The sequence below is a fragment of the Mytilus californianus genome, unplaced genomic scaffold, assembly GCF_021869535.1.
Source record: "Mytilus californianus isolate M0D057914Y unplaced genomic scaffold, xbMytCali1.0.p SCAF_6, whole genome shotgun sequence".
NCBI lineage: Eukaryota > Metazoa > Mollusca > Bivalvia > Mytilida > Mytilidae > Mytilus > Mytilus californianus.
The window spans coordinates 94,028,791-94,043,045 of NW_026262712.1; the positions used below are offsets into that span (position 1 = coordinate 94,028,791).

The 14,255-nt window shown below is 32.2% G+C and overlaps 1 protein-coding gene across 10 annotated transcripts in view; it reads right to left on the minus strand.

The window, feature by feature from the left end:
* Window positions 1–3,139: 3,139 nt before the first annotated feature.
* The window catches only part of LOC127706983 (farnesyl pyrophosphate synthase-like), a 34,751-nt gene continuing 23,635 nt past the window's right edge, over window positions 3,140–14,255 (minus strand). For all 10 annotated transcript variants that reach the window (XM_052211739.1, XM_052211733.1, XM_052211729.1 and 7 more), the window contains 4 exons: window positions 7,993–8,157; window positions 6,474–6,551; window positions 5,715–5,849; window positions 3,140–3,455 (listed from right to left, as the gene is read on the minus strand). In XM_052211739.1, coding sequence (XP_052067699.1) covers window positions 3,255–3,455; window positions 5,715–5,849; window positions 6,474–6,551; window positions 7,993–8,157 — 579 coding nt within the window. In that variant the 3' untranslated portion in view covers window positions 3,140–3,254. The remainder of the gene's footprint in view (window positions 3,456–5,714; window positions 5,850–6,473; window positions 6,552–7,992; window positions 8,158–14,255) is intronic.

Below are 14,255 nucleotides of genomic sequence, written 5' to 3' on the forward strand. Positions count from 1 at the left end.
ATGGCAAAAAAATAATACATAGGGTTAAATGCAGTTTTTGGCTCATATCTCTGAAACCAAAGCATTTAGAGCAAATCTGATGGTATAAAATTGTTAATTAGGTCAAGATCTATATGCCCTGAAATTTTCAGACCAATCAGGCAACATGTTGTTGGGTTGCTGCCCCTGAATTGGTAATTTTAAGAAAATTTTGCAGCTTTTGGTTATTATCTTGAATATTATTATAGATAGAGATAAACTGTAAACAGCAATAATGTACAGCAAAGTTAGATCTACAAATAAGTCAACATGACCAAAATTGTCAATTGACCCCTTAAGGAGTTATTGCCTTTTATAGTCAATTTTTTACAATTTTCATAAATTTTGTAAATTTTTGTAAATTTTTACAAAATATTTTCCACTGTAACTACTGGGCCAAGTTCATTATAGATAGAGATAATAGTAAGGAGCAAGAATGTTCAGTAAAGTAAGATCTACAAACACATCACCATCACCAAAACACAATTTTGTCATGAATCCATCTGTGTCCATTGTTTAATATGCACATAGACCAAGGTGAGCAACACAGGCTCTTTAGAGCCTCTAGTTGATTCTTTCCAACTCATGGAGTAATGGCCTGCAGTAGCATTTATTGATTCTGGTTATTTCATCGGTGAAACAAAAAGGCCTTATCTTTTGAAACTTGTTATTATGATTTGGAAACCCTTTACAAAGGTAAGTCGTTTTAAAACTGATTGTATAGGAAATAAGGAAGCAATTATGCCACATAGGTTGCCTTTCAACCATATGGAAAATTATGTTTTGTAGATCAAACTTGAAAGAAATAATCAATGGTAGGTCTTTAAAAGAACAATTAATTTTGTCCAGATAAGGCAAAACACTGGCTGCTAGAGGTTGTTCTTGACGTTACTGCTCAATTTTCTTATATCAATTCCTGTTATAATAAACTTGACAAGAACTATTCTGATATGCTCAAGTCGCAATAATTCCCAACACTTAATCCTATGGAAAGTTACATGTTTTCCTTGGTTTTTGACAAACTGGACCAAACTTACCAAGTATGATATTAGATATTTTTCATAAAATTATGTTAATTTGCTGTGATTGGACAAATAATATGGCCCAAGAGTCAATTCTGGATTTTAATCAATTTTGAAAGAAAAAATTCTTGGAAATATAAATATTTTTGAACTGAAAAGAAGACTTTCTATTTAGAATCTTATTTTTGCACTGATTGGGTGACATACATGGTAGCAATGATGCTCAGAATGTCAATTTCTTGCTACTTTTTACCAAATAATCTTTTTGCAATGTATCAATTTATTTTTGGCAAAAATGCCAGTTAAGTGATACAGGCTCCTGCGAGCCTCTTGTTTTTGTCTCGCGTATGGAGAAAGTAGTGGAAGGCGACACTAAGGTGTTGCTTTTCTGGCTGCGGCAACTTTGGCATCATTAATTGTTAAGTTTTCTGCTTAAGTTAGTTTGATAGGAACTACTTGTGATACATTGTAGATCAATGAAAATGTTAAGTTTTCTGCATAAGTTAGTTTGATTGGAACTAATTGTCATAGATCAATGATATTTTGTATAAAATTGCCTTACTATCATTGACAACTATTTTGAGGCCCTGCCCCCTAGTTAATGGTCCTGTGACTTTGAATTGATAAGCAATTTTCAATGTTAAGTTTTCTGCATAAGCTAATTTGATAGGAACTACTTGTGATAGATCAATGACATTTTGATTAAAGTTGCATTGCTATTAGTTCAAGTCTGTTTGAAGACTATTTCAAGGCCCTTCCCCCTAGGTCATGGTCCAGTGAATTTGAATTTATAAGAAATTTACAATGTTAAGTTTTCTGCTCAAGTTTGTTTGATGGACAATGATATTTTCTGTAAAGTTGCATTATTATCAGTACATCTCAGGTTTGTGATAATTTCCAGGCCCTGCCAACTAGTTTATTGTCCAGCAACTTTGAATTTATTATAGCAATCATGCTGTTTTTTCTGAATTTTCTGCTGACAGGTGAGACATATCTTTGTGTCAGCTGTTTATTAATTGTTAAGATAAATACTCTAAATGTAAGTGTTTTGCTTTGTTACAGTGTTGAAAAGTCTTGAAAATTAGATTAACAATTTGTTACATTTTCAAAAATTATATTGCAAAAAAGTGTTAGCTGAAAAGGATATATTAGGTTTCTAATTATAAAGTTAAGAGACCAACAGAAGAATCTTAGACTCTTTTCACAAAAACTTTACAATTAAAATGGTGACTTACGAGTATTTTTACTCTTGAGATTATTTGTGAAAAGAGCCGCTGCATCATAAGTTTTTAATAATCACTCTTCCAACTTTAATATTTCTGTGAAACTTGGGCAGGTGAAATTATTTTGATGCTTGATGGCTGTTTTAACATCTGGTGGCAAATTAAAAGCAAAAATTAAAGTAATATGAATATAAGCCTTGCTTTGTACTAAACTGACAGACTTGAGTTGTATCTTTAGGTTCTAGTATTGCTAATCATTTTATATGTTTACAGTTTCTATCTTCTTTAGCTTTTGCCAAAAACACAAAACAGGGTGAAAATATCTTCATTTAAGGGCAATCACTCCTATAAAATTAAAGAGTCTACTAATGATTTCTGCAAAATTTATCTTATTAGTAGATCTTGTCTTGCTGATAATTTTGGCTTCATAAAGTGTCTATCCAACTTTAATAGTTTTTAAGATAATAAGCAAATACAAAATAATTTTTTGGAGACACCCTAATAATGAATGTGGCCAAATTGGGTTAAATTTGGCCTAATAGTTTCAGAGGAGAAGCTTTTTGTAAAAGTTAACAGATGACGAAGGACAGTGATGATAAAAGCTCTTTTGGCACTTTTGTCCAGGTGAGCTTAAAGCTGATATATATCAGGCATAAACAAAACGAACATTTTCATTTTAATGTCAGTTTTCTCTGAATTATTGGTGAATAAGAGAAAACTCAAATCCTAAGCATGATGTGTATTTTTAAAGATGAGACTTGTGAAAGGTCTTTGAATGATTGATTGTTGTCATTTGCTTAACATCCCAAATATTTCATGTATATTCAGGAATATTGACAAGATGCTTAAAATGATTCTAACTCATAAACAGACAAGTAAAACAAATTACATTTTATCATACAAATTGTTTTCATAATAAAACTCATTAGACTACATTACACATTTAAACAAATTGTTATTAAATAACATAGAAATCCTATTATTCATAACATCACTTTTGTCTTTTGTAAATTTTATATGCAAATGATGTAAAAACTTCTTTTGGTAACATATCACAATTTTTATCGATGAGATTCATTAATAAGTTAAAGCTATTTTCTTCATAGTCTCTATAAACTGTTTGTAGATCTAGTTGTTCATATAAATCTTTGACTTTCCCAATCTTTGTAGAATCGTCACATCCATAGTTGTTCTGTGAACAAAAGAAAAACATTACAATTTATGAGAATTATCATTCAACATGAGAATGTTTATATTCACAAATTTCATAATATAAAATGAGCTTAAAAGAACTTATTGTGTGAACAAGAGGCTCTCAAGAGCCTGAATCGCTCACCTGTAATTTTTTGCTTAAATCTTTCATCAATGATTATTTTTGCTTTTTAATATATACTAATGAGTGGCTTAAACATTCCATTGAGATGTTCTTTGTATCTGTCATATTTTCTTCAAAAGCAAAGAAATACATTTTACCCCTATGTTCCATTTTAGCCTTAGTGGCTATGTTTCTTGACGTACAAGAAAATAAAATACAAAATTTATACTAGATACTCTGAAACTCATTCAGCCCAAGTTTGGCTGAAATTGATTCAGCAGTTTCAAAGGAGAAGATTTTTTAAAGTAAGCAAACTAGATGAACAAATTGTGAAAAATTGTCTTTAAAGGGCAATAACTCCTTAAGGGCACATTTGACAATTTAGGTCATATAAACTTATTTGTAGATCTTACTTTGCTGAACATTTTTGCTGTTCACAGTTTATCTTTATCATTAATAGTATTCAAGATAATAACCAAAAACTGCAAAATTCCTTAAAATTACCAATTAAGTGGCAGCAACCCAACAATGGATTGTTAGATTCGTCTGAAAATTTTAGGGCTGATAGAACTTGGCCTAATGAAAATTTTTACCTCTCATCAGATTTGCTCTAATTGCTTAAGTGTTTGAGATATTAGCCAAAAACTGCATTCTACCCCTATGTTCTAATTTTAGCCATGTCGGCCATGTTTTTTGACAAAACAGAAAATAAAACACAATCTTTATTGTAGATACCCTAATGATCATTCAGCTTAAGTTTGGTTGGAATTGGTTCAGTAGTTTCAGAGGAGAAGATTTTTTAAAGTTAGAAAACATGATAAACAAATTGTGTAAAATTGTCCTCAAAGGGCAATACTCCTTAAGGGGTCAATTGACAATTTTGGTCATATTAAACTTATTTGTAGATCTTACTTTGCTGAACATATTTGCTGTTTACAGTTTATCTTTATCATTAATACTATTCAAGATAATAACCAAAAACTGCAAAATTTCCTTAAAATTACCAATTTAGTGGCAACAACCCAACAATGGGTTATTAGATTCATCTGAAAATTTCAGGGCTGATAGAACTTCACTTAATGAACGCTTTTATCCCAGTCCGATTCGTTCTAACTCCTTTGGTTTTTTAGATATAAGCCAAAAACTGCATTTTACCCCTATGTTCTAATTTTAGCCATGGCGGCCATGTTTTTTTTTACAAAACAGAAAATAAAACACAAACTTTATTCTAGATACCCTAAGGATCATTCAGCTTAAGTTTGGTTGGAATTGGTTCAGTGGTTTCAGAGGAGAAGATTTTTTAAAGTTAGAAAACATGATAAACAAATTGTGTAAAATTGTACTTAAAGGGCAATTACTCTTTAAGTGGTCAATTGACAATTTTGGTCATAGAAACTTATTTGTAGATCTTACTTTGCTGAACATATTTGCTGTTTACAGTTTATCTTTATCATTAATACTATTCAAGATAATAACCAAAAACAGCAAAATTTCCTTAAAATTACCAATTTAGTGGCAGCAACCCAACAATGGGTTATTAGATTCATCTGAAAATTTCAGGGCTGATAGAACTTTACCTTATGAACACTTTTACCACATGTCAGATTTGCTCTAACTGCTTTGGTTTTTTAGATATAAGCCAAAAACTGCATTTTACCCCATATGTTCTATTTTTAGCCATGGCGGCCATGTTTTTTGACGAAACAGAAAATAAAACACAAACTTTATGCTAGATACCCTAAGGATCATTCAGCTTAAGTATTGTTGGAATTGGTTCAGTAGTTTCAGAGGAGAAGATGTTTGAAATAGTTTACACCAGACGGAAGACGACAGACACCGACGGACGCCAAGTGATGGCTAAAGCTCACCGGTCCTTTCGAACGGTGAGCTAAAAAAAGGGATTTTTTACTTCGAATAGCTGCATCACAATGGGCTTTTTGGGCTATGCTAAATTAGGGATAAATAAATCACACTTCATACCCTGAAATTTTAACCACATGTGAGAAAATGTTTCTGCTTCGAAACCAGCCATCATACATATCCAAGTTTACAATAAGGATAGAGGAATTGAGGAAAAGGCTACCATTATTGCCTACCTGAAATGAATTGCCTATAAAAACCCATTTGTTTTCTTACCTGTAATTCAGTTCTTTGTTCCTTGCTGACTCTCTTCAGTGCCTGTATTACTAACCAGGAACATTTATTGTCCTGTATATCCGTTCCTATTTTGCCAATAACTGAAGGATCTCCATAGCAATCTAAATAGTCATCCTGAAATGAAATTAACAATAATATTTTATATCATGTATCTGAAATTTCTGTGATTTTATTTCAACAGGAAAGGCTTTGAGAAAATAAAAACTAATACAGCATTTATAGAATTACATGTATTTGTGTGCACCATTTTCTGAAATCGGATTTTAATCCTAATAATTAAATCTCATATTTTGACTCTTTGTTAAAAAATCCCATGAATAATAAATGCAACTAGAAGAAATATATGAATTTACAGTGCTTGTACCTATGTTAATACCAACTGATGGATTTTTATAGCAAACTTAACAGGCGTCCTTAAATATGAAGATAAGCCACATTTAGAACAGTAGCACTCCAACCTATACACACATATTTTCGTGTAATTATGGTACCTGAAAATTGTAACTTTAATTAATTAAGCTTCATTATATTGTTGGGTTGCTGTCTTTGATTCAATGATTTAATGAACAAATATGATTTAAAATAGAAACCTAATCATCGAAACTCAACTTTATTTGTTATGTCACTGAACAAGGAAAATGAGGTCACAGATAACCAATAATTGGTAAAAATTACACATACACATTTAAAAAATTATAAAAAAGTCCTTTCAAAGAAGTATATAAAATGTATGTATACTTGTATTTGGAAGAATGTACCCATCTCAATCAGAATTGTTTTAGCCTTGGAGTGTATTTCCTCATCTGTTATACCAGCCTGTAAGCAAAACATACATGTACATATACTTTTGTTTGTAGTAAAAGAGCATTATAGGGGTTACAATCTTTTGAAATTTCCAAAAAATATTAATATAATTTTTTCTTCAAAAACATTGTATTTTCAAATTATCATCTGTTATTCTGGTTAGAATACTGATGAAAACACACATAAGTTGATAACCAAACTGAAAAAAAAATCAATTCCAACAACCCTCATTTATAGAACAGCAGACCTGCCAACAATCCCAATTTTTTAAATGCCTCAACCCGTATCACAATATCAGATTCGTAAAACAAGTTAAAATCCAGATTTTCATAAATTCTACCGAAAAATTTTTTGTTTCCCAACTTTGAACTTTTCCCAAGTAAGATCAGCAATATTAATAATTAACAAATAAAATAAAGATTTTCTTTTATCTCCTAATCATTGGAGGCATTGTGAATGAGCAAATATTACTCAGTTTGTATGTCAGAATTGTAAACATCCTGATTATGGTGAAAGAATTTTCCTTTGCAAGAAGGTTTTTATGCCACAAAAGAAAAAGAAGCATGGTTTAATTCAGAAGCTAGTTGACAAATTCAACCATAGAGGATATCACATGCCTTTTTGCAAAGTCTGAAATAGAGAATGCAAAGTTGACTGGTGGCCTAAATGATGTTTCAAAGCATGCAAGGACTTTAAACTTCATCAGGATTCCTTCACAGAGCATAACATTTGCAAATGTTGTTTGGATGTACAAGTACCCAGCCACGTCCACTTGTATTTGTAGTATTTGTATTTTTATCCTATTGATGAGTTTAGCCTCTTTCAACTGATTTTTATAGTTTGTTCTTATGTTGTACTGTTACACCACTGTCCCAGGTTAGGGGGAGGGTTTGGATCCCGCTAACATGTTTAACCCCGCCACATTCTGTATGTATGTGCCTGTGATTCAGTGGTTGTCGTTTGTTTAAGTGTTACATATTTGTTTTTCGTTCATTTTTTGTACATAAATGAGGCCGTTAGTTTTCTCGTTTGAATTGTTTTACATTGTCATTTCGGGGCCTTTTATAGCTGACAGTGCGGTATGGGCTTTGCTCATTGTTGAAGGCTGTAAGGTGACCTATAGTTGTTAATTTCTGTGTCATTTGGTCTCTTGTGGAGAGTTGTCTCATTGGCAATCATACCACATCTTCTTTTTTATAATTACAAAATCTATCAGTACTGTAAATTCAGAATATATTGCGTGCACTTATTATTGCGATTTTGAAGAATTGACAATAATGCCATATTAATTATTGCGATTTCAGGAATATTTACAGATATATATATCAGATATCATGATGTGAGTTCTTATTACTGCGATACTCACCCAGTCACACCATTTGCAATAATAAAAACCTCTCAATAATTTCTGAACTTACAGTAACATGTTAAGTGCAAAAATTTGTCTAATTACCATATACATAGCTAAGGCTACAGGCAGATAGAATGAGTAATATGCTGTTTTCCACTTCACTATAGCATTGTATCTATCCTCTGTAAACTTTGTAAAGTCAACTTTACCATCAACAGGGGCTGTAATCAGATCTAAACACTGTCCCATAACTGTTTGCATGGAGATCTGAAATTATAAAATAAGCTTTCACTATTTTTTGGTAATTGTGATCAGATCTTAACATTGTCTCATAACTGTTTGTATGGAGCTCTGCAATTATAAACATTAACTTTCAACATCTTGAAACAAGAGGCTATGAAGAGTCTGTGTCGTTCATCTAGATCTATGTGCATCTTCATCAATAGACACTCTCCAAAACTGTAGACTGAGATATCATGTCTTGCTTATTATTTTTGCTACATACAGTTTATGTACAAGTCAATCCATTAAAATTTAAGTGAAATTGGTCATTTAAGGGCAATAACTCCTACAAGGAGTTGTCTTTACAGTTTTGATGGAAAAAGACAGAAGGTAGATCCCATTATTGTTAATATTTTTGCCCGTCAGATTTTCTCTATCTGTAATGGTTTTTAAGATAATAGAAACAATTGCAATTTACCCCTATGTTCTATTCTTAGCCATGCTCATGTTGGTTGGTAGGCAGGATCATCAGACACATTTTTTAAACCAAATACTCCAATGATGATAGTGGCAAAGTTGAGTTAAATTTGGAAAAGTAGTTTTTGAGGATATGATCTTTGTAAAAGTTAAAGGATAACAAAAAAGGACATTGTCAAGTGATGACAAAAGTAGACTGTGTTCCAGTTATGTATAATCACCTTGTTCTATACATAAGACAGGTGGAGGCCTACTCCATTTTAGTACTTTTTTTAAGTAAACACCGTGCAACCAGTCACACAGGAGATTACAAAAGTTATTTATACTGCCATTGTTAATTGTTGTTGTTAGTTATAAATTATACCAGTGCATGCTGGGAGAAAAAGATTAAATCTTAGGCAAATTGAATGCAAATACATATCAGAATATTACTTTCTATTATTTTTCTACCTTAGAACAATTAAAAAATTAATATTTAGAAAATATTTTTTTTTATCTCCACTTCCTTTAAATGCTTAAATTTTTTATTATACATGTATTTCAATATCAACTACCTTGATAGAATATAAACAAATAAAGCTGTACAGTATGATACATACTGAGAAACAAGTGGCTTGTGAATTGAGCTAAAACTACAATGAACTATGAATAAAACAAGAGGGGGTATGGTTAGGCTTGAATTGAATTGACATTGAATGATACATAAGTATATCAATGGCTTATAAACGCAATGAAAAAATAAACTGAAAGTTTTAAATTATTTTCAGTTAATTCATAACCATGTGAACATGTGTTGGAAACTCTTCGATATAAAATATAAAGAAATGTCCCCTAAATACTTAAATTCAGCTGAAAAAAAGTTTGTACGCGTTATGACCTGAGATTTTTTTCTTCAATGTAGGTCATGACCTGCATTTACATTTTCATAGGTTGACAGGTATGCTATAAATGAGACCTTCCAATAACAGTCTGCATGATGATCTACTGTTACCTGTAAGTACAAATATTTTATTACTCATAAGTCAAAAATTCCTGCTAAATTTTGTGAAACTGAAAAAAAAAAAAAAAAAGGACAAAAATTGAAGCGCCAACCGATACTATAAATGGTTGGCAGATATTATGCAAATATCAATCATAAAAGTCACAGTATTAAACTGTTTTGAAAGTTCAAACTTTGTAAAACTAGAAACAAGATTTGTTTAGATAAATAAAAGCAGCTTTATTAAAAGTTAATATCATTAATAATAGTTATTAATTAATATAAATAAATTGCAATGTATTTTAAATAACTTGCAGTGTGTGCAAAATTACCTGAATAACAAAATACTGTCAACTGTCAAAATCAGTCTGGGCTCTAATTTGAAACTGACTATACTTTCTGAAAACGTTTGTTAGAGACGTCACTCAATACATGCTAAAAATAGTACATGTGTACACATATGTGAAAGTAAACCAACGTGGCCTTCTAGTTGACAAGTAGGATTTGGAATAATTCTAACTTTATAAAAGGATAAATATGGATTAAATAGGAAGCATTATTAACGTCTGAATAATGTAATTATGTTGTAACTATGAAAGATCATTCAGCATAACAAGCAAATGTGCAAAAGTGAAAATAAGTATGACCCACTTTCGCAGAAAATATACGCCGGGAAATACGAATGAAATGAATGCTAAAAATGTTACTGTAAATAATTGTGGCACAACACTGCTTCCCATCAAGAAAAAGAATTTTGTCCCCAGAATTGATATAAAATAAAATAGCATAACATGTTAAACAATTTTCACAAGTCGATGATCATTCACTTAAAAGTTCAATATAAATCATGCAAATTATAAGTTCTTTCCACTTCTTTGAGTGCACAAAACACATAGAACTTCAAATCTTCTTTCTTCATCATTAGTTTTCTTTGGAGTCTTCTTCCTTTTCTCATTTTCACTTAGATACTTGTTCATTTCAATGTCTTGGTCCTTCTGCAGTCCTTCAGCATTACCCTTTGGATGGTTCATTCACAAATTGGTTTATTTCCTGTCTATTTCCTACATGTACATCAAATGTACAATTCTTTACGGTGTCTGTCAGGGGTTCCTTGAAATGATCTGGTATGGTAGAAATATCAGCCATATTTCTGCACCTATCAAATTTCACCTCCAAGGAGTTTTCTGTTTTAGTCTTCCTATTTCTTGTATTCCAATGTGCATACATAATTTTTGGATTATCCTCAACCACTGGTTGTAGCATGGAATATCTGGTATCTATAAAATCAATATTACAAGTTACAACTCCCACCAGACAATATCATTTCAGAATTGACTGGTATGGTTACATTTTCAGTTAACAATACTCTTGCTATCTTGTCTCTCGGTGTAACATTCCATCAACTTGCCTTCTACTTGTATTTCCTTCTTGGAGTTTATTGTAATGTCTAGTTCATCTGCAATATCAACCCAAGAAGAATACTATCCCCTATAGGGGCAATTACCATACATTTCCCAAGAAAATTCATGGTTCCCAAGTTTAACATTCATGGTCGTTATTCCATGGGTCTCCATGCTTTTCCCTGCTTCAGCTACTACTAGCTTTCTGGTCGCTTTCCTTAATAGTGGTCTCTTTTTCTCTGGAATCCCAAAATACAGACTGCTATTAAGAACTGTCACTTCCACTCCTGTATCCAAAACAGCTTTGGTCACCTGCCCATTAATACTTATGGGGACTTTTATGGTTGCAGACCTCACTCTGTCTATCTGGATATCACAACTTGATTGCCCTCTGCTGTCAACATTCTCCTTTTTCACCATAGGAGTCAATACAGAAGTTGAGGTACTTTGTCCTGACGTCAACTCAGACATTACCTCCACAATCTTTGTTTCCCTCACAGGAGTCAAAGGACTTAAATCGTTTTGAAATTGCTCTTTGTTTCCTTTCTGTATCTCGAATTCCTCAAAAAGTAGATCAATATTAAAATCTGCCGACTCAGCATCTTCATCATCTTCACTTCTTATCTCTAAAGCTGACAAATGAAAATCTGCTGACTCATTATTTACATTACTCATGTCTAAGGCTGACACTTGGCCGACAGTCCCAGCCTCTTCTTGTTTAAAGGATTCTGACTATGGTTATATTCTCATACTGTTGCTTACCGGTATCATTCTTCTTATTTGGACGGTCCCTACTGAAATGCCCTTTTTCATTGCATGAATAGCATTTATTCAAGTTGGTTTTCTGATATTTTTCCTTAGGAAGCCATTTATCTCCCCTTCTTTCTGGTTCTCTAAGTCAGTTTTTTTATCTATCATATCACCAACTGACTTTACGATATCCTTTGTCATAGACTCCCTCATGTCTCTTCCAAACTGATTCAGTCTCTCTTCAGTTACATACCGCTGATGTCCTGCTTTTCTGCAATTAAGGTCCTAATAATCAACCTCTTGTTCATCTTCAGTTGTCTCCATCTTACGAATCTGAGATTTGCCTGTCATGCCATTTTTGCAAGTTAAATGCCAGGTTACCAGGTTAATCGTTTCTTCCATGGTTCTTAGTAAAAACATCATATGCCAGACTCCGATCAGGTAGTCCAGACAACATTTATTCAATACTGATATTATTGAACAGCTGTTTGTCCATTCCAGGGTAAGCCTTTCTAACCATACCTTCTATCCTAGCGGCATATTCATGGATGCTTTCTTTATATTGTTTCTTGACAGTCTGTAATTCACGTCTGTAGGTCTCAAGGAAATTGTAGTTTCCAAAACGCCTTTCCATTTCTGAATTAAACAGCATAAAGGAAGTGCGAACTTCTGGATCTAACTCTGTGGCAAAGGTAAGGGCCTCATCCTTAAGGACTAAAAGGATTTCTTCTGTTTGCTGTCTTGGACTCTAGTTATTACGTTCAGCAATAATTTGGAACTGTTTTCCAGTTTCCTTTATCATTAAAATATGGAAGTCTTGACTTATAGAAATCATGACTTGCAAATGATTCTGTATGATTTTGCATCGTATAGGTCGTCTGGCTAAATCTTGTGTCTGGCTAGTATGTGGAATTTTGTTGGTTCCATCTATATGGTTGTTGTTCACTGTTACCATAATTTCTATATTGTGACTGCATACTATGCGCTGAAGGGTATGGCTCAGTAGTCATTGTTTGCCTTGTATTAAGTTCTTTCTCTCTTTCAAGTTCTTGTATTCTTCATCTAAGTTCCATCACCTCATCTGATTTATGGTTCACGTGATATGTAGATCTGTTCAGAGTGCTGTCATTCATAGAAGATATTCTGGGCAGTGATAGGTTAGTCATGATATTTGTCTGATCTGTTGTCATTGGTCGGGTCAAATTAGCATTACTGTTTATTGGGTTTGAAAAAGTACTTAGATTTATACTATTAGTACTAATATTTGTATGTAACCCCCAAGCAGGATATGACTGGCTGTAAGTGTTTAACCTAAAACTAGGTGAACTTATAGTATGAAAGTTAGAAATGCTGGGACCAGCCATCGAATTAGTAAAAGTATTAACACTTGCAATTGAAGGGTAAGTATCAGAAATAATACCACTAGCCCCTGATGCACTATTCAGAACAAATTGTGTCTCATTTTCCCTTGTTGAGTCCGAATAATTGGAGTTAACACTACATAAGGGAGCTCTTGGGGACCCTCTCCCTCCATTATTTAAAAACATAGGAAGTTTTAATTGTCTGTGTCTCAAATTCATATTTTCAATATACCAGACTGAATTAATACTTTTAAGTTCAGTTACCCTTAATGTTCAAAAAATATTTTGAGAAAAATACACCTTGTGTTTCAACAACTCTTAATGCTTAATAATTTTATATAGTAAAATACACCTCCAGTCTCAATAACTCTTAATGCTCTATAATTTTATATGGGAAAATACACCTTGAGTTTCAATAACTCTTAGTGCTCAATAAATTCATATGGGAAAAATACACCTTGAGTTTCAATAACTCTTAGTGCTCAATAATTTTATATGGGAAAATACACCTTAAGGTTCAATAATTCTTAGTGCTCAATAATTTAAATGGAAAAATACACCTTGAGTTTCAATAACTCTTAGTGCTCAATAATATTACATGTAAACACACACTATGAGTTTCAATAACTCTTAGTGCTCAATAATTTATATGGAAAAAATACCTGAATACCAATAACTTGCAGTGTGTGCAAAAATACCTGAATAACAAAATACTGTCAATTGTCAAAATCAGTCTGGGCTCTAATTTGAAACTGACTATACTTTCTGAAAACGTTTGTTAGACGACGTCACTTAATACATGCTAAAAATAGTACATGTGTACACAAATGTGAAAATAAACCAACGTGGCCTTCTAGTTGACAAATAGGATTTGGAATAATTCTAACTTTATAAAAGGATAAATATGGATTAAATAGGATGCATTATTAATGTCTCTGAATAAGGTAATTATGTTGTAACTATGAAAGATCATTCCGCATAAGGCCAACTAAAATTAATTAGTAGATTTTCATCCAGATTTTTGAAAAAAATGGGGCGGGTGGGAGGATTTTATTTTTTAATTTTTATTTCCCTCTAGACCTTTTTGTGACGTGTTGTTCATGTTCAAGGTTAATAATAAGCTTGTATCATGTATATATAAGGAATTCTGCATTATTTTTCAAATTCTTAAATTAA